The sequence below is a fragment of the Oncorhynchus nerka genome, linkage group LG10 (genome assembly GCF_034236695.1).
Source record: "Oncorhynchus nerka isolate Pitt River linkage group LG10, Oner_Uvic_2.0, whole genome shotgun sequence".
In the NCBI taxonomy this organism is placed as follows: domain Eukaryota; kingdom Metazoa; phylum Chordata; class Actinopteri; order Salmoniformes; family Salmonidae; genus Oncorhynchus; species Oncorhynchus nerka.
This window is the reverse complement of record NC_088405.1, coordinates 53,328,279-53,352,543: the sequence shown is the minus strand read 5'-3', so window position 1 is coordinate 53,352,543 and position 24,265 is coordinate 53,328,279. Positions and strand designations below refer to the sequence as shown.

General features: G+C 43.7%; 2 protein-coding genes across 8 annotated transcripts; one reads left to right on the top strand and one right to left on the bottom strand.

Annotated features, from left to right (window-relative positions):
* Window positions 1-9,209: 9,209 nt before the first annotated feature.
* LOC115135577 (zinc finger protein 541-like) lies at window positions 9,210-19,816 on the top strand. Of its 5 annotated transcripts, none has more exons than XM_029670407.2 (16): window positions 9,210-9,582; window positions 10,352-10,575; window positions 10,738-10,951; window positions 11,523-12,672; window positions 12,767-12,813; window positions 13,620-13,719; window positions 13,891-14,022; window positions 14,120-14,468; window positions 14,564-14,618; window positions 16,369-16,511; window positions 17,043-17,146; window positions 17,245-17,320; window positions 17,501-17,589; window positions 18,255-18,371; window positions 18,507-18,627; window positions 18,854-18,964. In XM_029670407.2, the coding sequence occupies exons 2-16, from the start codon at window positions 10,401-10,403 to the stop codon at window positions 18,868-18,870; spliced, it is 2,889 nt and encodes a 962-aa protein (XP_029526267.1). In that variant the 5' UTR covers window positions 9,210-9,582; window positions 10,352-10,400; the 3' UTR covers window positions 18,871-18,964. The 5 variants fall into 5 exon arrangements, with proteins under 5 accessions (XP_029526267.1, XP_029526265.1, XP_029526263.1 ...); XM_029670403.2 differs by having other exon boundaries at window positions 9,215-9,582; window positions 18,510-18,661; window positions 18,854-19,816; XM_029670404.2 differs by having other exon boundaries at window positions 9,217-9,582; window positions 14,216-14,468; window positions 18,507-18,661; window positions 18,854-19,816.
* On the bottom strand, window positions 19,803-24,198 carry LOC115135578 (zinc finger BED domain-containing protein 4-like). Of its 3 annotated transcripts, none has more exons than XM_029670409.2 (2): window positions 23,734-24,198; window positions 19,803-22,998 (listed from the first exon to the last, which is right to left on the bottom strand). In XM_029670409.2, the coding sequence occupies exon 2, from the start codon at window positions 22,976-22,978 to the stop codon at window positions 20,303-20,305; it is 2,676 nt and encodes an 891-aa protein (XP_029526269.1). In that variant the 5' UTR covers window positions 22,979-22,998; window positions 23,734-24,198; the 3' UTR covers window positions 19,803-20,302. The 3 variants fall into 3 exon arrangements, with proteins under 3 accessions (XP_029526269.1, XP_029526268.1, XP_029526270.1); XM_029670408.2 differs by having other exon boundaries at window positions 23,922-24,198; XM_029670410.2 differs by having other exon boundaries at window positions 23,992-24,198.
* Window positions 24,199-24,265: the final 67 nt, after the last annotated feature.

The window sequence follows — 24,265 nt, the reverse complement described above, 5'->3', positions numbered from 1 at the left end:
TTGCCAAGTAACTGAAGATATCGTACAATGCTGTGTACTACTCCCTTCACAGAACAGCGCAAACGGTCTTTAACCAGAATAGAAAGAGGAGTGGGAGGCCCCAATGCACAACTGAGCAAGAGGACAAGTACATTAGTCTCTAGTTTGAGAAACAGACGCCTCACAAGTCCTCAACTGGCAGCTTCATTAAATAGTACCCGCAAAACACCAGTCTCAACGTCAACAGTGAAGAGGCGACTCTGGCCTTCTAGGCAGTTGCAAAGAAAAAGCCATATCTCAGACTGGCCAATAAAAATAAAAGATTAAGATGGGCAAATGAACACAGACACTGGACAGAGGAAGGTTGGAAAAAAAGTGTTATGGACAGACGAATCTAAGTTTGAGGTGTTCGGATCACAAAGAATCAGATGTCTCATGGTCTGACAAACTCCGCTCTAGCTCTGTCACCACAGATGCGGAAGTGCAACATCGGCAGATGCGGTGAATTAAGACGCATCCAGTGCACAAATAAACTCAGCAAAAAAGAAACGTCCCTTTTTCAGGACCCTATCTTTCAACAATAATTTGTAAAAATCCAAACAACTTCACATGTTTTCATTGTGAAGGGTTTAAACACTGTTTCCCATGCTTGTTCAATGAACCAAGAAGAATTAATGAACATTCACCTGTGGAATGGTCGTTAAGACACTAACAGCTTACAGACGGAAGGCAATTAAGGTCACAGCTATGAAAACTTAGGACACTAAAGAGGCCTTTCTACTGACTCTGAAAAACACCAAAAGAAAGATGCCCAGGGTCCCTGCTCAATTGCGTGAACATGCCTTAGGCATGCTGCAAGGAGGCATGAGGACTGCAGATGTGGCCAGGGCAATACATTTCAATGTCCGTACTGTGAGATGCGTAAGACAGCGCTACAGGTAGACAGGATGGGCAGCTGATCGTCCTCGCAGTGGCAGACCACGTGTAACAACACTTGCACAGGATCGGTACATCCGAACATCACACCTGCGGGACAGGTACAGGATGGCAACAACAACTGCCCAAGTTACACCAGGAATGCACAATCCCTGCATCAGTGCTCAGACTGTCCGCAATAGGCTGAGAGAGGCTGGAATGAGAGCTTGTAAGATCTGTTGTAAGGCAGGTCCTCACCAGACATCACCGGCAACAATGTCGCCTATGGGCACAAACCCACCGTCGCTGGACCAGACAGGACTGGCAAAAAGAGTCGCAGTTTTGTCTCACAAGGGGTGATGGTCGGATATGCGTTTATCGTTGAAGAAATGAGCGTTACTCCGAAGCCTGTACTCTGGAGCGGGATCGACTTAGAGGTGGAGGGTCCGTCTTGGTCTGGGGCGGTGTGTCACAGCATCATCGGACTGAGCTTGTTGTCATTGCAGGCAATCTCAATGCTGTGCGTTACAGGGAATACATCCTCCTACCTCATGTGGTACCCTTCCTGCAAGCTCATGCTGACATGACCCTCCAACATGACAATGCCACCAGCCATACTGCTCGTTCTGTGCGTGATTTCCTGCAAGACAGGAATGTCAGTGTTCTGCCATGCCCAGCGAAGAGCCCGGATCTCAATCCCATTGAGCACGTCTGGAACCTGTTGGATTAGAGTGTGAGGGCTTGGGCCATTCCCCCCAGAAATGTCAGGGAACTTGCAGGTGCCTTGGTGGAAGAGTGGGGTAACATCTCACAGCAAGAACTGGCAAATCTGGTGCAGTGCATGAGGAGGAGATGCACTGCAGTACTTAATGCAGCTGGTGGCCACAACAGATACTGACTGTTACTTTTGAATTTGACCCCCCCCCCTTTGTTCAGGGACACATTATTCAATTTATGAATACACATTATTCAATTAAATTTATGTTAGTGTCTGCGGAACTTGTTCAGTTTATGTCTCAGTAGTTAAATCTTATGTTCATACAAACATTTACACATAATAAACGCAGTTGACAGTGAGAGGACGTTTCTCTTTTGCTGAGTTTAGATATCTCTATCTTAAAAACTTATTCGGGATGGGTGTCCCATCCATGGGACAGTTAACCTAACATAGGTCTAATGTAATTAGCATGAGGTTGTCGTTAACAAGAACATTTCCCAGGACATAGACATATCTGATATTAGCAGAAAGCTTCAATTCATGTTAATCTAACTGCTCTGTCCAACTTTCAGTAGCTATTACAGTGGAAGAATACCATACCATTGTTTGAGGAGAGTGCACCAGTTTGAACATGAAAAGTTATTAACAAATTAGGCACATTTTAGCAGTCTTTTGAATTTTGAACAGAAATGCAATGGTTCATTGGATCAGTCTAAACCTTTTCATATACACTGATGCCATCTAGTGGCAAAAAATCTAAATTGCACCTGGGCTGGAATAATACATTATGGCCTTTCTCTTGCATTTCAAAGATGATGGTACAAAAAAATACAAAAGAACTGTTGGTTTTTTCTTTGTATTATGTTTTACCAGATCTAATGTGTTATATTTTCCTACATTCCTTTCACATTTCCACAAACTTCAAAGTGTTTCCTTTCAAATGGTACCAAGAATATGCATATCTTTGCTTCAGGGCGAGCTACAGGCAGTTAGATTTGGGTATATAATTTGAGGCAAAAATTGAAAAAAAGGGGTGGATCCTTTAAGAGGTTTTAAACTGACAAAAATATAAAAATATTATGCGAATTAGATTTCCGTGGGGGGTGCAGAAATTGACTCTAGGGGTTTAAGATTAGGGTTAGGCATTAGGGTTCTCAGTGTGATTAAGGTTAGGTTTCAAATGAGATTTTGTGACTTTGCAGCTGTGCCAGTGACCACTCTGCAGACTCTGCAAATCAAATCAAATTGTATTTGTCACATGCGCCGAATACAATAGGTGTAGGTAGACCTTACAGGGAAATGCTTACTTACAATACCCTAACCAACAAAGCAGTTACAAAAAAAAGTAATAGATAAGAATAACAAATAATTAAAGAGCAGCAGTAAATAACAATAGTGGGGCTATATACAGGGGGTACCGGATGCCTCTAGTACATGAGTCATCCCAATAAATTTCAACCGACTTCTCTGCCGCTAGGGGCATTGTAACGATTTTCTTCTTCCTCTGAGGGGGAGTAGGAAAGATCGGACCAATGCGCAGCGTGGTAAGTGTCCATATTTTAATGAAAGATAACTGAACACTGAATACAAAAAGAACAGGAGAAATAAATGAAAACCGAAACAGTTCTGTATGGTAAAACACAGACAGAAAACAACTACCCACAACCCATAGTGGGAAAACAGGCTGCCTAAGTATGGTTCTCAATCAGAGAGAACGATAAACAGCTGCCTCTGATTGGGAACCATACCAGGCCAAACACAAAAATACAAAAACATAGAACACATAGAATGCCCACCCCAACTCACGCCCTGACCAATCTTAAATAGAGACATAAAAAAGGAACTAAGGTCAGGACATGACAGGCATAGGTTGAAAGTTTGCCCATGTACACTTTGTCTGTAAAGTAGAGATTTTTTATTTGATTGAATTGATGTTATTTTATAAAACTATTACTCTAGTGTATCCATGGTGTAATGATATGGCAGTTACCACAGTAGTATGAGGGCTATGCAGCTGGATGGGCCATTCAAATGTTTATGGGTTAAATAACAGCAGTTCCATGTACACTTGATGATACAGTATATTGTACTGAAATCCATAATCCACACTGAACTGGATGAATTCTGTAGACAATAATGACGGCCCATTGTCAGACACTAACTTGTTCAGAATACACGTGAGACTGTCCAGGTGCATTTTTGCAGTTGTTCCTTACTCCATACCATGCTGCCTATCCATTTCCATTCATGTTTAGTCAATTAATGTATTCCAAATATATTTTTTAAAGCTGTACTTAGTTTTAAGGCCTGTTATTATGAACTGACCGGAACAAAACATATTTCCTGTAACAAATTCACATAGGCAAAAACACTACCGGTCAAAAGTTTTAGAACACCTACTTTTTGTTTATCTTTATAAAATAAAATATTTGTCTTTATTTTTTAAACTATTTTCTACATTGTAGAATAATAGTGAAGACATGAAAACTATGAAATAACACATATGGAATTATGTAGTAACCATAAAAGTGTGGATCAAATAAAAATAGATTTTACATTTGAGATTCTTCAAACAGCCACCCTTTGCCTTGATGACAGCTTTGCACACACTTGGCATTCTCTCAACCAGCTTCATGAGGTAGTCACCTGGAATGCATTTCAATTAACAGGTGTGCCTTCTTAAAAGTTAATTTGTGGAATTTCTTTCCTTCTTAATGCGTTTACGCCAATCAGTTATGTTGTGACAAGGTAGGGGTGATATACAGAAGATAGCCCTATTTGGTTAAAGACCAAGTCCATATTATGGGAAGAACACCTCAAATAAGAAAAGAGAAATGACAGTCCATCATTACTTTAAGACATGAAGGTCAGTCAATACAGAAAATGTCAGGAACTTTTTGAAGTTTCTTCAAGTGCAGTCACCAAAACCATCAAGTGCTATGATGAAACTGGCTCTGTCGAGGACCGCCACAGGAATGGAAGACCCAGAGTTACCTCTGCTGCAGAGGATAAGTTCATTAGAGTTACCAGCCTCAGAAATTGCAGCCCAAATAAAAGAAAACCACTTGAATTAGTAGGTGTTCTAAAACTTTGGACCGTTAGTGTATATTAATGTATTGTCAAGACATAGGATATCATCATCATGCGGCCATAGACTGTCTTGATTGGCAGACTCTCCTGTTAGCGCGCATTTCTTGCATGATCTCAAACCTCATGATAATTACGCACAGCAATTCCTAGGAATGGGTAGAAGTGTATGGTGAGCGAGGTGACAGGATATCTACCTCTAGCACCAGCCCTAGCACACACAGTAGTATCCAGAGATGTCTTTTCCCCATGAGCTTAAAAGACCTCGCATCACATATTTGAGGCGATATTTGATTCCAGCCATGAACTTGGATCTGCTTCCTGTTTTCTTGGTGTAGTCCCAAACAGTGAGGCTGCAAACCTTTGTCACAACCAAGGAATAGATGTGGTTGATGATATGGACGTCAATTCAACACCTATTCCACGTTGATTCAACCAGTGCATGCCCAGTGGGCGGGTAGGCATCAAGGTACTCTCCCGAGCAAATGTTCTCGCAATAATAGTGACTGTCCTCCAATATGCACGCACAAAACTTCACACCGTCTGGTTCTTTCAACCTATAGGGTTCTCGGCTTTGTGCATTGCGGACTTCAAAGCACCGGTCCGAAGCAGAACGATCATCACATTCATGGTTGCCTTGTGTGGACAGAAGGGGTACAGGTATCTCCTTAAGTGACCAGTGTGTACCATACACTCGCGTCAGCTGTTGGCAATCGACCCTGTCTGCTTTATCCAGTACCACATGCGACTTGTCTTCATAGCTATGCAGAGGCCCAAAAGCACGTGTGAGCCCACCAGAGAACTTCAGTTTAGGTGCATCAAACAGAAGGATGATGCTGTCGACACGTTCTGCAAACCAGCGCAGCACTGCTGAGAAATCATATCCTAAAATAAGAAAGAACAGCACAGTAATTTTATGAGTGCATTAAAACAATGGGGGAAAAGTATATAAGGTCAACATGTATAATCCCAGTGGACCTCAAATATTGTATTGGATTGAGTGTTGTTAGCAGCTCCACCCATAGATTAATAATGAATCCATCGGTCCTCCCATCCCATACATACTGTAATTTAGTGTCATCATCCATTCTGCTACAAATCAACATCAACAATCACATATGTGCAGTAGGCATGCACTATTGACACGTTTTTTTTCATATCAAACAGTTGATTTGAAAATAAGGTCTTGACGATGACGGAGGTGAGCACGCACATCGTTGAGGCAGCCACGGTGTTTCGGTCGATGATCGTGGTTGGTTTTACTTATTTGTTTGTTCATTTTTGGATCGCAACAACAACAAAAATCTGAGTTTCTGAATATTAGGGACACATTACCGGCCTGCTTTTGTCCTAAAATTCTGTCATCATCAGAATATATACTACTGTCGGATTTGAAACCGAAGCAATGGGACTGTGCAAACAAAACCGACCAGCTACAACTTCTGACAAAAAAATCACTTTTATTCACCCTGTGAATTTGCCTCAGTCATTCTGGCCGGAGTCTACATTGCGCTGAGCCCCTGTACACATACAGTGCAACAGCTACTGGTTGATCAGACACAGATCACAGAGTTGGAAAGGAAGTACCCGGATTCTACTTTGAATATCATGGGGATTTTAACCACACCAGCGTGTGGTTAACCACACAGGAGCGTCCCAGATACAAAGAATTTGTGAAATGTTCAACGAGGCAAGAAACAATTCCGGACCCTGTTTACAGCACTATTAAATGGGCGGTACTGGACCGCTAAGTCTATGTCCAAACGGCTCCTTAACAGCTTCTTCGTCCAAGCTATAAGACTGCTGAACAATTCATTAAATGGCCAGTATTTGCATTGACCCCCCCCTTTTTATTCTGCTGCTACTCGCTGTTTGTCTATGCATAGTCATTTTACCTCTACCTACATGTACAAATGACCTCAAAGACCTCTAATAACCTGTACCCCCGGACATTGATTTGGTACCGGTACCCGCTGTATATAGCCTTGTTGTTATTTTATTGTGTTACTTTTTTTGACCTTAGTTTATTTAGTAAATATTTTCTTAAATCTATTTTCTTAAAACTGCATTGTTGGTTAAGGGCTTGTAAACTAAACATTTCATGTTAAGGTCTACACCTGTTGTATTCGGCGCATGTGACAAATACAATTTGATTTGATAGGGACCAAGAAAAAGCTCCTATCAGGAATTAAGGCAGCCAAACAGCAGTACAAAGACAGTCTAGAGCAACAGTTATCCAGCAACAACTGTACGTCTGTCTGGAAAGGACTGAAACAAATGACCAACTACAAACCTAAATGCCCTTCAATCACCAGGACAATGCCCCCCTCCACCTACCCCTGCTTGCCACTTCACCCTCACCCATCTACCCCACCCCTGCCATCCCAGGAATCCCCCACTCCCCCTCTGTCCCCCCAGGCTGCCCCCACCCCTGGTCATCACAGAGCAGGAGGTCAACAGACACTATAGGAAACAGAACAGCAGGAAGGCTGCGGCCCAGATAAGGTCTCTCCAGCCACACTTAAGCACTGCGCTGACCAGCTCTCCCCTGTTTTCACTGACATTTTCAACCATTCACTAGAGCAATGCACTGTTCCTGCCTGTTTCAAAATGTCCATCATTGTTCCAATCCCCCAAAAAATAAATGTGTCCTGCCTGAATGACTAGAATTAGTCGTACACTGTTTTTTAGGCCTTATCAATAACCTAGTGAATTTAATCTGGACTACGTTTGGCATGTCCAGACTGCAAGTTACAGTTGGCCTAGCCTCTATATCAGTGCAAATGCTATAGCCTATATTTAACAATGCATTTCCACATTGAAGCAATTAGAACAATTGTAACGGCCGTTGGCGGAAGAAGGTGAGGACCAAGGTGCAGCGTGGTACGTGTTCATCATTTTATTAAATAGCACTGAACACTAAATACAAAGTAACACAAGGACCAACCGAAACAGCTCCGTCAGGTGCAAAACACACTAAACAGAAAATAACTACCCACAAAACCCATGTGGGCAAGAGCTACCTAAGTATGGTTCTCAATCAGAGACAACGACAGACAGCTGTCCCTGATTGAGAACCATACCCGGCCAAAACAAAGAAATACAAAAACATAGGAAAAAAGAACATAGAAGGCCCACCCTAGTCACACCCTGGCCTAACCAAAATAGAGAATAAAAAGCCTCTCGATGGCCAGGGCGTGGCAACAATGTGGACTGCAAACATGTTCAACATATTTAGCAAATAAGGGGCAAGCTGTTTAATGAATTGGAGTTGATGACAACGCAATATATAAAATACAGAACTTGAAGCAACCAAATGTTTAGCCATGGAGCACATTCTGATTGGCAAGTGAGGGGCCAATCCTCGACACACCCACAACTCAACTGGTTTATTCACCAAAACCCAGCCCTTTCACGCCACCTCCAGCAACTGCACCTATAATTGCGGTGGTGAAAATAGATGAAATATTTCTGACACACCCCCGAACCTATAGCGCTACCGTCAGCGCTTAGATTTACCATTGCGTTATGTTTGTTAAAATAGAGTCCTCTATCTCTTTTCTCATGTCCTCTCTTTTTCCATCCACTCCTTTATTTGCAATGTTGGCATGGTTTTTATTTCCTGTCCTTGCAGCTCATTTCAAACATTTATTTTTTCCGACAGCCAAAGTTTTCCCGGATGTCCTCTTACCTGTTCAGGAAGGTTTTTCCAAAAGAGTAGAAGTGGCCAAAGGGATTTTTGGGGTCTACTGACAGAGCATTGCCTGGGATCAGTCCTTCTACCTCCCTGTGCTGATGGCAGTGGTAAACCATATAAAGAATGACATTTGCATGGCAAATATCTGTGCCATAGGCCCATGAGCCCTTACAATAGATTTGAAAGTAGTCTTCACTGTCGAGCATTGACCCATCACCATCGGTTTGTTGTCAAAATCTGCATCCTCAAAGCTGGGAGAGTGAAAGTAATGGAAGCCATATTGTTTCTCTATGGGCAGCCTCTTGTAATATAGATACTTGAGCTCTTTTGTGACTATGTTGACATCCTCCAACGTTTCTGCATTTTTGTCCTTCATCCCCCCACTTGACATGATGGTGAAGTGTGTAGGCCTAGTCCTAAAGAACAAATAACAGTCCTTGAAGTGTTGGTGAGTCTCTTATTCTGCAGTAAAAATATGCAAAAAAAGTGTTTTCACTTCCTCTAAAAAATAAAATAAAAAGCTGGAAATTGTGAGCAAAACAGTGGTCTCAGATCTTATGATGCCTGTGTTACATACTCAAGAGGGTGTTGACCACAGCTGTTCAAGTGCAACTAACACAGACAGAATGTCAGTTGGGATTAGTTGGAGGATTGCAATGTTTTACTAAACAGGGTAATAAGAAAGGGCTCAGACATAAGAATGTACAGCGTGGGATAAACATTGATATTGGCAGCCCTTATGCCAATCCAGAAGATAAATAGGAAGGCAAGTAGGCCTATGGATTTCACCAGCCAGTGAGACACTTTGTCTGGATGGGAATGGGATTTAATATACATATTAAAAGTAATCCATTCCATCCAGCGTAAGTAACATTGTAATATTGAATGAGAAATCAAATGAACCATCTGGTGAACGTTCCAAGGCGGGAGGCTTGCTGTAGTGGCAGTGCTCTGTCAGTTGAAAAAAACGTATATTTGACCTGGCTGTGATACCTCACCAGTCATTGAACCTCACACCCACCCTGTCAGGCCTGGGTGAGACAGATCGGGGACAGACAGACAGCTAACCGTCGGCATCCGTTTTCCCTCTCAATTCAGATATTGAAGTGTAGGCCTACAGTTTTTTAGCAGTTAGCTCTACCTGCCATGGAGAATATCTGGATGACTTGAGTCGAATTGATAAGAGGTGAGTTCCTGTTAAAACTATTAACTAGCTCGTTAGCTGATAACAGTCAACGAGCTTTCTAATTGGTGATATATAGCTAGCTTTCTCATGAAACAGCACCACAAATAACGTTACTGCCTTTAACCACAACATCAACTTCTTCGCCTTGCTAGCTAGCTAACTGTTACTCTCTAGTAGCATGGGAAATTCTGAGGTGATTCTGTTTTAGTAGCTAGCTAGCTAAGTTTGCTTACTACCATGTGGATGAAGATCTTTCAGCCAACCAGATAGCCAACGGTATGTCAAAGCAGATTTAAAAGAAATAACTTTTAGCTAAAACAACACAATTTGTTTAGCGAGCTAGCTACTGGAGGCGAATCATTCACCAATTGGAGCTAACAGTTAACGTTAGTACTGTAACAAGCAAACACCTCTTTCTAGCGTTTAGCTAGCTAGCTCACTTATTGATTAACCAACCGAATTTTTTTCACCCAAACTGTTTACCCAAATCCAATGACATGGTGACATTTGTTATAGATTTCACGTTCACGTTAGTTGACATCTCAACCAAATGTAAATCAAAACTAGACCATGACGTCTGTGCCCAGACTGCTCTCAACTCCACATGCTGTTGGGCTTAAGTTACTGTTTGTCCTTTACCCTACAAATTAACACATGTCAAATAATTAACTCCGTTCAATGACTGGTACCTTGTATTTTGTTTTAGACAACATGACTGTGTAACGTTAAAGGTACTGTCAATGAAGGAAGTAACTACATTTGGTTGCAGATATGGCAAAGCAGCAGACATACTGTATCAAGGCCTCTTAAGAGAGACAATGTTGGAGACTGAGGAATGCACCAAGGGGTGTTTCCCCCCCCATTCTACCAGTGAGCACTTCACTATTGATGATGTTGACGTCCTCAACGCCCCCAACCCACCACTTCCCTTCTCGCACCTATTTCACCCAGAGCCTTGGATGGGATGTGAGCCAAATAGAAACATGGAGATTGGTGAGCAGTTGTTGTAGCAGAATATAGGCAAATAAATGTGTTGTCTGAGTGAGCAGTAATGAATTGAAGAATGATAATGCCATCCCTATTTGTGTTAGTTTTATGTTTGAGTATTAGCTAGGTGTGCTTAGCTATATGCCTTTTTCTGCAATATCACTTCAGATAACTCCTCTGGTCCTGTCATCGTGGGAGAGGGCAACCTGTTGGAGCCATTTTCATTGACAGTACCTGTCAGGTCTTCACCTTATGAGTGTACGCTCTGCCATAAGATGTTTGGAACAGCCAACACACTCAACAAACATTTACTGACCCACCAACAGGAAAGACCACATGTTTGCCCCATCTGCCAACGAGCATTTAAACGTCATGATCACCTGTGAGTCATATCCCCCCGCTCTAGAAGTAATAATGATGTATTAACAATTACACTGAGTGTACAAAACATTAGGAACACATTTTTCTCTCAGAACAGACCCAATTCGTCAGGGCATGGACTCTACAAGGTGTTGAAAGTGTTCCACAGGGATGCTGGCCCATGTTGACTCCAATGCTTCCCACCGTTGTGTCAAGTTGACTTGATGTCCTTTGGGTGGTTGACCATTCTTCATACACATGAGAAACTCTTGAGCGTGAAAAACCCAGCAGCATTGCAGTTCTTGACACTACTACCAAACCCCGTTCAAAGGCAGTTAAATATTCAGACTTGTCCATACACAATCCATGTATCAATTGTCTCAAAGCTTAAAAATGATTCTGTAACCTGTCTCCCCTTAATCTACACTAATTGGATGTACCATGTGACATCAATACGGGATCATAGCTTTCACCTGGTCAGTCTATGTCATGGTAAGAGCAGGTGTTCCTAATGTTTTATACACTCATATGTTTTTTGATACAGTCATTTGACATTTCAATGCCCTGATGAAAATGATAACATCTCTCTGCAGCAATGGCCATATGTTGACCCATCAGAAACGCAAGCAGTTCCGATGTGCTGAACCTGGGTGCCAGAAGAGCTACTGTGATTCTCACTCCCTGAAGCGCCACTATATCTCTCAGCATGGTCTCCCGCCCATGTCCCAAAGCCCCCCGAACCCAAGCCACCCAGCCCACTCTGCTACTACCCAGTGGGAGCATGTGGATAGTGCTGCATATTTGGGAGGTTCGACAGCTCACTGTAATTACCGTCCCATGTTCCTGACCCAACCCAAACCGATATCAGACACTCAACAGAAGGTCGCTGATTACTCTGGCTTTTTCAGCTTCAACAGTTACAAGGGGTTTGCTCCTCCAAGTGGCTTACAACTGAACAACTACTCAGAGCAGAACATCTCTCAGTCAAGGCCTATCTTAGTCCTGGACACCTGGATGCAGCAGTCTGACAAAGGTCCTTGTAGTGAGTGCCCAGGCGAATTAAATCAACCCCAGTGGGCCCCTGAGCCTAGTAACATCACTGCTACTTTACCATCACTACTTCCTGGAGTGGATGGCCCAAGTCCTCATGGCTGGGAGAGTGTAGTTGACTTCCCTGTATCTGACCTCCAAGTTCTTGAAGAAATGTTGTCCTCTCATCCCTGTAGTGAGGCTGTTAACCGAGAGTGTTTAGTGAAGCCAGCGTCCCCGGAGAAGAGCTACTCTCCATCTAAGCAGGAGCAGTCAATTTATGGCCAGATTAACTCGGATGGGAAACCCCAAGTTAACACTCAGCTGCACTCTTTTGAACCAACAGCAAGCTCAGATTCCAGTGTAACATCTATGTCGTTTCCCAACACTGTTTTCATCCACTCAAGCTCAAGTCTTCCAAACAAGCCCAACCCAGTCCCACCTATCCCGCCGCCACCAGCCATCGTCCTACCCTGCCTCTACAGTGTGCAGAAGTCAGAGACTTGTAATACAAAGAGCGACAGTAAGAGAAAGAGAGAGAGGAGGAAGAAGGGGAGGACTGTAGAGCTTCCTGCTCCACCTCTCCCCACACCTCGCCCCACCTCTCTCCTGGCTCCCCGACGTCCCCGCCCTCGGCCACACTACCTCGTCTCCCCAAGCCAGGTGGCTATGGCCTCTTTTAGCTCAGACAGCAACCCTCGGCAGACCTTCCAGGTATGTACACTACTAGCAGTGCTCAACAATTGAACACTTGCCAGTTTGTTTTATCAATACTGTATTTATAATATTTCTATATTCCCCCGTACAGGGAAGAAATGTCAGTGTGCCAGGAGAGGGACAACAGTGTAGTGACGGGTAATGATGAATAGAAATAAAAATACACTGTTTCATGAGCTGAAATATAAGATCCTAGAAATATTCCATACTTACAAAAAGCTGATTTCTCTCAAATTTTGTGCACATTTGTTTAAATCCCTGTTAGTGAGCATCTCTCCTTTGTCAAGATAATCCATCCATCTAACAGGTGTGGCATATCAAGAAGCTGTGTAAACAGTATGATCGTTACACAGGTGCACCTTGTGGGGGACAATTAAAGGCCACTAAAATGTGCAGTTCTGTCACACAACACAATGCCACAGATGTCTTTAAGTTTTGAGGGAGCGTGCAGTTGGCATACTGACTGCAGGAATGTCTCTGTTGCCAGAGAATTGAATGTTTAATTTCTCTACCATAAGCCGCCTCCAACGTTGTTTTAGAGAATTTGGCAGCACGTCCAACCATCCTCACAACCGTAGACCATGTGTATGGCTTCGTGTGGGCGAGCGGTTTGCTGTTGTCGACGTTGTGAACAGAGTGCCCCATGGTGGCAGTGGGATTATGGTATGAGCAGGTATAAGCTACAGACAACGAACACAATTGCAATTTATCTAGATCCTCAGGCCCATTTTTTTCTTTTTTTCCTGTATCTGAACGACAGATGCATATCTGTATTCCCATTCATGCGAAATCCATAGATTAGGGCCGAATTAATTAATTTCAATTGATTGATATCCTTATATGAACTGTAGTAACTCAGTAAAATCAATGAAATTGTTGTATGTTGTGTTTATATTTTTGATCAGTAGAGATTGGCCTCTTAACTGCTGGCCTTCTTCCCATAGGATATTCCCTAGCTTTCACAAGACAGAACAGAGCTACAGGGCCAGGTCCTCAAGTAGACCATGTGCACCCTCTATTAAAATGGAACCTTACTCTCCAGAGGTAACAGCCATATTATTATTTACATTATGATATTATTAAACATTAGTCATCTTTGGGCGCTATATTTATTACATGTCCAGATGTCAAGTAAGCACAAATGTCTTTTTTGTAAGTACAAACTTTTGTCATTACAGACTGTATGTCTATTTGTGCCTATGATGTTTCCTGTAGCCTGGAGAGAGAGCACCACAGACTCCGAGGTCTCCATCTAGAACAGAAGACATGCCTCTGTCTCCTTTGGTCATCCCTGTTTCAGTTCCAGTCTCTGCGAAGACAGATCCTGACACTCCTTCATCACTCAATGTAAGTATAGGAAAAAAAGAGATCAGTACAACGGTCAGTGCCTTCTTAAATAATTACTTGTACACTGATAACCCCCCTGTGGTTGGTTGTGTGGCAGGCAGAGAACCCTCAGAATGGTTCAGGGAGGTCAAAGAGGAGCCGGCGTCTTGACTTCATGAAGACTCTGATCATTCCTCCCCCCATGCTCCCACAGCCGTCCCCACGGAGGCTCCTAGGCGAGGAGGGTGGGGGTGCTCCCTGGTGTCGTGCAGCAGGCGGCTACCCCAGTCAGCTACGCTCCCCCATGTACCTGGCAGACCACCTGCTCAACCCCAGCTTCCAGCCTCCTCCTTACACACCCCCACCCATGCTAAGCCCCCTACGCCCAGGGACCGGCCTGTACTTCAGCACAGTGCCTTGGCTTCACCCCGGCCCTCCTCTGCCCAGCAGCTACACCGCCTCTTTGGGTTTGTTTTTCGCGTTAGGAAGTATCTACCCAGGTTCAGAGTTTTGCCACTGAAATACATGAAGAACTTTATATTTTATGGCTTCTGCTTTTCAGATGGAGCTGATGGAATCTCCTTGATGATGGACGACACAGTGGTCAACATAGAGCCGTACGTTTCTCTCTGAAGTGTGTTCAGCAAAAGCTTTAGTGTTACAATTCATGAGAGTCAGTCTGTCTATATACGGTGCATTCGGAAAGTATTCAGACCCCTTGACTTTTTCCACATTGTTACATTACAGCCTTATTCTAAAATTGATTAAATATTTTTTTTTCCTCTCACTTACGTAAATGTGATATTTCAAGTTTAAAAAATATTTTTTATAAATGATTTTAAAAAATTAAACCAATTTTTCTTTGGCATTATTTACCAAATAATGCCAAAGCAAAAATTGGTTTAATTTTAAAAACTAATTTATAAAAAAAAATATTTTAAAAACTTGAAATATCACATTTATGTAAGTATTCAGACCCTTTACTCAGTACTTTGTTGAAGCACCTTTGGGAGTGATTACATTCTTGAGTCTTCTTGGGTATGACGCTACAAGCTTGGTACACCTGTATTTGGAGAGTTTCTCCCATTCCTCTCTGCAGATCCTCAAGCTTTGTCAAGTTCGATGGGGAACGTTGCTGCACAGCTATTTTCAGATCTCCAGAGATGTTAGATCGGGTTCAAGTCTGGGCTCTGGCTGGGCCACTCAAGGACATTCAGAGACTTGTCCCGAAGCCACTCCTGCGTTATCTTGGCTGTGTGCTTAGGGTTGTTGTCCTGTTGAAAGTTGAACCTTCACCCCAGTCTGAGGTCTTGAGTACTCTGGGGCAGGTTTTCATCAAGGATCTATCTGTACTTTTCTCCGTTCATCGTTGCCTCAATCCTGACTAGTCTCCCAGTCCCTGCCGCTGAAAAACATCCCCACTGCATGATGCTGCCACCACCATGCTTCATAGAGAGGGATTGTGCCAGGTTTCCTCCAGATGTAAATCTTGCCATTCAGGCCAAAAGTTCAATCTCAGTTTCAACAGACCAAAGAATCTTGTTTCTCATGGTCTGAGAGTCTTTCTGTGCCTTTTGGCAAACTCCAAGCGGGCTGTCATGTGCCTTTTACTGAGGAGTGGCTTCCGTCTGGCCACTCTACCATAAAGTCCTGATGGTGGAGTGCTGCAGAGATGGTTGTCCTTCTGGAAGGTTCTCTCTTCTCCACAGAGGAACTCTGGAGCTCTGTCAGAGTGACCATTGGGTTCTTGGTCACCTCCCAAGGCCCTTCTCCGATTGCTCAGTTTGGCCAGGCGGCCAGCTCTAGGTCTTGGTGGTTCCAAACTTCTTCCATTTAAGTATGATGGAGCCACTGTGTTCTTGGGGATCTTCAATGCTGCATAAATGTTTTGGTGCCCTTCCCCAGATCTGTGCCTCGACACAATCCTGTCCCGGAGCTCTACGGACAATTCCTTCAACCTCATGGCTTGGTTTTTGCTCTGACATGCACTGTCACCTGTGGGTCCTTTTTATATAGACAGGTGTGTGCCTTTCCAAATCATGTCCAATCAATTGAATTTACCACAGGTGGACTCCAAGTTGTAGAAACATCTCACGGATGATCAATGGAAACAGGATGCACATGAGCTCAATTTCGAGTCTCATAGCAAAGGGTCTGAATACCTATGTAAATACGTTGTTGTTTTTGTAAATTTGCCAACATTTCTAAAAATCTGTTTTCACTTCATCATTAGGGGGTGATGTGTGTAGATTCCTGAGGATTTGTACCTATTTGAGAATAAGGCTTTAACGTAACAAAATGCGGAAAAGGCCAAGCGGCCTGAATACTTTCCGAAGGCACTGTATAAGGAGCCTGTGTGATTTCCAGGAGAATCAACGTGGGCCAACGTTTCCAGGCTGAGATCCCACCCATTCGTAACCTGCTTCTAATGCTATATGATGAGCACCCTGCTCAGCTTGTCTGGGCTCCATGGGGAGACATATCCAGCAACGTGGAAACACAAAAAGGGGGTGTGTTTCTCTTTAACGATCACACACACACACGTTTGTACTATATATTGGTATGAGCTGTATTTGTAGTACAATTGATACTAGGTTGAATATATGCAGGTTAGGATAACATAATAATTCCAGTTTGAAAATAGACAAATTCATGGGACCAGCACCGTTGCTGATTCTACAGGATTAGCATCGAAAACATGACCCGCGGTCGGGGAATCAAGTAATAAAGTTGCTGTAGATCATTTTCTAAACTTTGAAATGAATAGAATGACAGTAAAGCAGTTATGATATGTGTTTTCTGAGTAGTTAGCCAAAATGTACAACGTTTCTCACTTTGATGGCGAAATTTCTGTTCTGCTAAAACTCACTTCCAGCAATTTTAGCTCGCATTGCTGGTCCCATTGTTTAGTATTTTTCCGCATTCATGCAAGGAGTTATGGGATATTATAATTCTCTTGTCCTAACTTGGGTATCTTCAACCTAGACCTGATGTCGACATGAAATGTGAGAGGTGACTTGTCGTCTTGACTGTTTTTCCAGTGACTAAACTGATAGACTTGTGCTGTTCCAGCGTGCTGCCAGGAGGGGGCACCAACACAGAGTTGGCCCTCCACTGTCTGCATGAGGTGCAGGGAGACATTCTGGTGAGCAGTACAACAGTATGGTACCTGAGCTCAGCTCAAATTGAAGACAATGTTGATTCTTGACAACTTATGGTATATGTCGTGTGTTGTGTCCCTAGGCTGCACTTGATTTACTGTTAGTCAGGGGAGACTTCCGTTCCTCAACACACCCTTTGTGTGACTATCACTACCCAGGTACCCAATTTGATACTCTGAAAAGTGGAATGAAGATAAACGAGTTATGAATATTGACGCACATTTCAAGACTATTCAATTATGTTCTTTGATGTTTACATGTTTAGTTCAAGCCATGCAGTACATGCTACTAATACTTTAACTTCTCGTCATAAAACTCATAAAACCTATGGCTGACAGGTTCAGATGATTGGAGTCCTCAAGAGAAGAAACTATTTCGTAAAGCGCTGCTCACCCATGAGAAGGACTTCCAGCTTATTCACAGTGTGGTAAGAGAAACATAATATTGAAATGCCCAAATACACTGACTGTACAAAACATTAAGAACACCTTCCTAATATTGAGTTGCAACCCCATTTTTGCCCTCAAAACAGTCTCAATTTTTCGGGCCTGGACTCTACAAGGTGTCAAGCATTCCACAGGGATGCTGGCCAATGTTGACTCCAATGCTTCCCACAGTTGTGTCAAGTTGACTGGATGTCCTTTGGGTGGTGGACCATTCTTGATACACATAGGGAAACTGTTGAGCGTGAAAAACCCAGCAGCATTTCAGTTCTTGACACAAACCGGTGTGCCTGGCACCTACTACCATACCCCGTTAAAAGGCACTTAAATATTTTGTCTTGCCCGCTCACCCTCTGAATGGCACAGACACACAATTGATGTCTCAATTGTCTCGAGGCTTAAAAATGCTTTAACCTGTCTCCTCCCCTTCATCTACATTGATTTGAAGTGGATTTAACAGGAGACATCAATAAGGGATCGTAGCTTTCACCTGGATTCACATGGTCAGTCTATGTCATGGAAAGAGCAGGTGTTCATGTTTTGTACACTCAGTGTATACTTGTAATGTCGTGCTGCCATTGGACAGGGTATAGACAGAGAAGGAAGACTGAAGAAAAGGCATTGACCTGACAGTTGTCTCACACTGAAGTTACAGACTAAGTCCGTGACGCAGTGTGTGGAGTACTACTATGCAATGAAGAAGCTCAAGAAGTTCAAGCAACGCAGTCGAGGATCAGACAAAAAGGAAGCAGTTGGTGAAGAGCTTGTGAGTTTAGTGTAGTATAGTATTGTGTATAGTATTGTAAAATATGTATCAAACCTCCTTTACAGTACAAACAGTTATGTCAAACAAGTCGGCCAATATTTTCCAGTGAAATAATTTACACTTCCTGAATATCAGCAGATGGAGTCACCTGGCTGTTGTGAGGACAACCATGTGGGACGGAGAGTGCCCAGGAGGACACTTACTAAACCAGGGAACAGGACTAAAGGGGTACAGGAGGAGCAGACTACCACAGGAGGTGCTTTGGAGTACATCTGTCGAGAGTGTGGGCGGTCAGTTGAACTTCACTAAAACGATGCCAGGGACACATCACAATGATATCGCAAAACATTGCTGTCTTGTTGAGCATTCCCTCGGTTAATTAATCCAGGATGGCATATTGACCCCCCTACCCCTCTATTTCTGAGCACCTTAGATCGTTCTCACATCATCATAGTGACATGTAAAATTCTGTCCCCCTCCAGGGTATTTGACAAGGTGAAGAGTCGTAGTGCTCATATGAAAACCCACCGGCAGCAGGAGAGGGAGTGGCTGACCAGGTATGTCTGGCCTATGGGCTGCCCTGCAGACAACCCTCATCAAGGAGATCCCGGCCAGGACTCTGCCAAGGTGCCTTTACTCTACTGCACGAGAGGAATCCTCTATAGTACATAGTGGTGAGCACAGGACTGTTTCAGTTACTGGCAAGTCAAGTATATGTCGAAATTCACTCACTATAAATTCATATTGGCATGTATTTATTGAAAATCACTTTAAAATAATGTTTACCTAAAGAAAGCAACAACAATTGACGTTTTTTTCTCCAAAAAACACACCCTACTTTACTATAAGGTTTAGAACTTTATGTGATGTTGCATTCATGTTCCTTTGTCATTCTCTGTTGTTGGACAACACGTTCTGTTATTGTTGGTTCACATTGTCCTAAAGTTTCTAAACAGCATGCTCTTTTTAAGCCACCTGAAATCCTTGCTAAAATATCCTGTGGTTTTAATTACATTTGTATCAATATGAAAGCCAAAGTTTGCCTGGTATGCTCAATTGAATAATCCATTGTAAAATAATTCACTTATTATATGAGTTATTACTCTTTGTAAACAACGACAAGACATTGACAATTGCTCATAAAAAATGCATATGAATCAGGGTTAGATCCTGGGCAGCTGAGAACAGAGAATTTATTTACTGAACTGTGGCCCGCTCCTCACAAACAGTTTTGGCCTGAGTTTAACACTTCTGGATTGGATCTTGTGTTATGTTCTTTAAGTTAAAATTCTTGATGAACAATCCACTAGTTCAGAAAGAGTACGGGCTTTACCTGACTGGCATGTCCTCTACGTGAGAGTGTTGATGAAAGTTAAACTTGTTGTCTCACTCAGGTGTTGTTTTAAAATAAATGTGTTTGTCTGAACAATGTTGTTTTCAACAATTCCTTTAATTACAACAGTTTTTCCACAGTTAGTGTTTGAGACATTTCTAATTTCTAATGAGACATCATGCTGCAATTACTGTACAAGCTATTCATTTGAACCAGTGTTTTTACTTTATGCAAACCAAGGATAACATGCATTTCTGTTGCCATTCAACAAGAGTGACCGTACATCTACAACTTCTCACACATTTACACATAGGTACATATTTTTGAAAGCACTTTACAATGATGTATGATGTAAATCACAACTCAAATGTAGATATGTTGGCCAGACACTATTTTACATGTAAATACAGACGCCACACAAGTGTGGCTTTGAGTCCAGTGGCTGCATTATTTGCTTTGCCTTGTCGTTGATTTTTCAAACTCTGCATCCAAGATGAGTTGAAGTCAGATAAATCTTGGGCATGAATGGATGGATCTTTTCTCAGAGGCCTATGCACAACATAGTTCTTTACTTGATAAAATAAGGTATGTAGACTGATCACAACTTCTCCCCTCCCACCCAAGCCTTGCTCTCATATGACACTAAAGACTGATACAGAGTCTGCTTGGCTCCATTCCTGTCACTGCCCCTCTCTTCATGCCCTGTAGACCCTCCCATCAGTTTCTCCACATAGTCACTGTTCTGGTGAAGGAATAGAATATGATCTAAATGCTGGGGCCCCAGAATGGCCCTGCGTTGAGCAACAGTAGTCTCTCTAGGAGCAAAGGCCCTGTCTGCAGGCACAGCAGTAGCAGGGATAGCCAGAAATGTGCGGGCAAGTCTGGCCACGGCAGGGAAGCGATGCTCCTTAGAGCGCCACCAGTGGAGAGGTGACAGGCTGCGTTTGCACAGCGGCTCTGCAATGTAGTTCTCCAGCTGTTGGTGGATCTCAGGCATTCGCTCAGTGGGATCCTCTCCAAGCAGTATGTCGTACATGCTTTTGGGCACATGACTCACTTGCCTATAAGCAGGGGGCTGCAGGTCTCCTTTTAACAGGCTAGACAGTCCTGCTACTCTCCTGGGACCATTTCCAGCACTGCAGCGTGAGCCTTCACCCAGTCCCTCTCCACTGACCTGTGACGGGGCAGTCTGGGACAGCCCCTTTAACTGTTGCTGCAGCACAATAATGTCCCCCTCTTCATTTGATTCACAGGACACAGGTGAATCCAGAGGAGCAATGGTTGACTGTGAGTGATCCAATCCCCGATTCCTCACTTCCTTTTCCCTTCCCACTTCGTCATCCTCATCCTCGCCTCCTTTGTCACACTCTCTGCTCATTTCCTCCACCTCTATTTGTGCTTGAGCAGATAATAGTTCCTTGACCTTGTCGTGCAGCCTACTACGTGCATGTGGGCTGAGGAAGCGCAGCTCCTTAAACCTCGGGTCCAGGAATGAGGAGAGGACGGCAGGGCTGTCCAGTAAGGCTTCCTCTTCACCCAGTCTCCACTGTCGCTCCATCCCTGACCGCACCGTCTCCATTACTCCCCGAGCCACAGGGCAGCTGGTCTCTGCGATATGTTGCTCTAGGACACGAGATACACCATGCAGGCACGGCATAAGGGCGGAGATGGACAAATTGATGTCCTCGCTCAAGAAGGAGGCAGCGATGCGCACGGTCTTAAGTACTGGCACCAGTTCCTGGAGGAGGCGCCACTGGTGGTCCGCTAAATTTGGAGCAGCTTTCTGCTCCTCGAGAACGGAGCTCACCACCCACTTCAGCTCGAGCAGACTCTCACACATGTCGATAGCAGTTGCCCAGCGCCCTGGGTCATCCAGCACTAGACAAGCGCCTGCCTTATTCGCCGCTTCTGCCTTGTGGATCAGAGCGGCGGCAGCAGGTGCGTCATGCTGGAAATGTGAGATAATCCTGCGGGCCTCCGCAAGAGCCTGTCTGACAGGTTCCATCCATAGTCCGTCCTGGATGCAGAGTTTAAGAGCTTCCCCTGCACAGTGTAACGCTACCCAGCCTTCTGGGAGATCCTGAGGTGATTGGTGTGGTCCAGCAGTACGATTCACTTTTTCTTTCGGAACTCCCATATTCTCAGTCCCTCTGGCCTCTGAGATCCTGGGAGTGTCATGTACAACACAGAAAACAGAGCTCTGGGGAAGATGGAATTCAGAGAGAACTGCCTTCAGCGTGTCCCCAAATTGAATGAACCCTCTTTCACAAATCTTCTCCCTGATATCGGGCATGGGACAGGTCTGCAGCACACAACGGGCCAAGCGCCAGTCTTTGTCAACAAAATGTGCACTTACAGTGAAGAAGAGGCGACCGCCTGCTCCCACCGCACAACCTGCTACGGACTGCCAGTACTCAGTGCAAAGTGTTATGCAACGTGGAGCCAGGCCAGACTGAAGATACTGCTGCAGGTGCCGTTTCAGAACATCATAGTGATGCCAAAGAAGGCTGCCAAGCTGAGAGGGAGACGGCACTGGGTACTGTGGTTCTAAGTAGCTCAATAGGAGACGAAATCCCCTCTCCTCCACCACAGACAGTGGCTGCAAGTCCCTGTACACCATTTCCAATATTAGGTCAGTCAGAACACCAGTACGCTTGCCATTGGATTCTTTGGTGGTGATACCACTACGGTTGGTATCACCAAAGTTGTTGTTCTCACTATATAGTAATCCAGCATTTGAGTTTGATGGTTCCAAATTTTGGCTGGTGACAGGGATTGCATTGGCACCGCCTCCTACATCTAGGGGAGGAGCACATGTGATTCGGGCACGTTTGGCCATCCCTTGTTCAGGAGATAAGTCAGCATCCTGCTGCTCCTCTTTTACAACTATGTGCAAATCTGTCTGGAACATGCATGTGTTGGCTGTGGCAGATGTAGTAGAGATGTTGCAGGGGAATCCGGGCTGGGCCATTGGCTGGAGCGATGTAGCTGGAATCGGGGCCCCGGCCACTGCTGTGTTATCAAGTACAGGTGGCGCGTTGTCGCGTATATTATGTTTGCGGACAAGGTGCTCCCTCATAGTCGTAGTGCTGTTGTGAAAAGACAACTGCCTCTTGCATATATTACACTCAACATACATCTCATTAAGCTGGATGTAGTAATTCCAAACGGTTGACTTGCGCCTATCCAGAACCAGTCCTGTTGCTCCCCGTTCGCCCCTTCTCCTCAAATTTGGGGCCAGACTGCTGGACAGGGGGTACCCTCGGAAATCCATGTTAGAGTTGTCGGAAATCACTGGAATGGTATATAAAAAAAACATTTTTGTTCAGTGTTCGGTTAAATTGTGTTTTGTTACATAGCTTCCAAATATTAAGATGTACAAATAATTGCCATATAACTCGATCAGTAGCCTACTACACAGTAACAACAACACCTCATTCAAACGGGCACAGCAAACATGCACCAATTGTAGGATGATGATACACGATCATTTTTTAAATGTTGTTTTATTTTTACCCCCTTTCTCTCCCCAATTTCGTGGTATCCAATTGTTAGTAATTACTATCTTGTCTCATCGCTACAACTCCCGTACGGGCTCGGGAGAAACGAAGGTCGAAAGCCATGTGTCCTCCGAAACACAACCCAACCAAGCCGCACAGCTTCTTAACACAGCGCGCCTCCAACCCGGAAAACACCGTGCACCTGGCTACCTTGTTTAGCGCCCACTGCGCCCGGCCCGCCACAGGAGTTGCTGGGATATACCATCATTTTTGGCATGCATTGAGATTTTCCTTTCTATATATATCAAAACTGAATAACGATCTCAAGATGTTCTCCTGACTGAAATATTTTCACCGCCAAGGAGTTTGAGGTTCCTAAACTCCTGGGCTGTCTCAATTCAGACTAGGGACCGTTGATCACCTGAGATAAACCATTATGTCCAACCAGCCACTAATTATCTAGAGTCCAGAATAATTTGAATATGAAAAATAAAACATTCACACAAATATAAGAACTCCACGTGAATACCTTCATAAAATTACGGCGCCCGTTGTTTCTCTATCAACAGCTGGAGACCTTTGACCCGTAAAATATGAAATACTTTGGGATATAGTCAAACGTTCATGCGCTCCAGATAAGCTCTTAAAAACGAGAAACCGTCAAATAACCAAATACAATTTTGCCCAAATGAACGCATATATGATATCCTAAAATACCTGTGTTTTTTCCCCCGCAAATGGTATTGCAAGCGTATATTGCTGTGATGGTAGGAAAAGCTTTGCTCACAATGAGAACAGTAGACTGTGCTTTTTCTAGCATCCAATTTAAAGCCAAAACGTCTATGTAAACTTCAACTGAGTGGTTGATAGTCATCTATTGTTTGTAGTAATATTTCGGTGATAGGCGCAATGACACAAATGTATCCAGAAATATTCTTCCTACAACAACGTATCACAACAGGAGCGTATTCATTATGGAAACGGTTTACGAAACAAATGGTACGAAATGGGAGTTGTCCAATAGAAACTGTCGTTTGTGGTTTCCGTTTGTAGTAAACGGA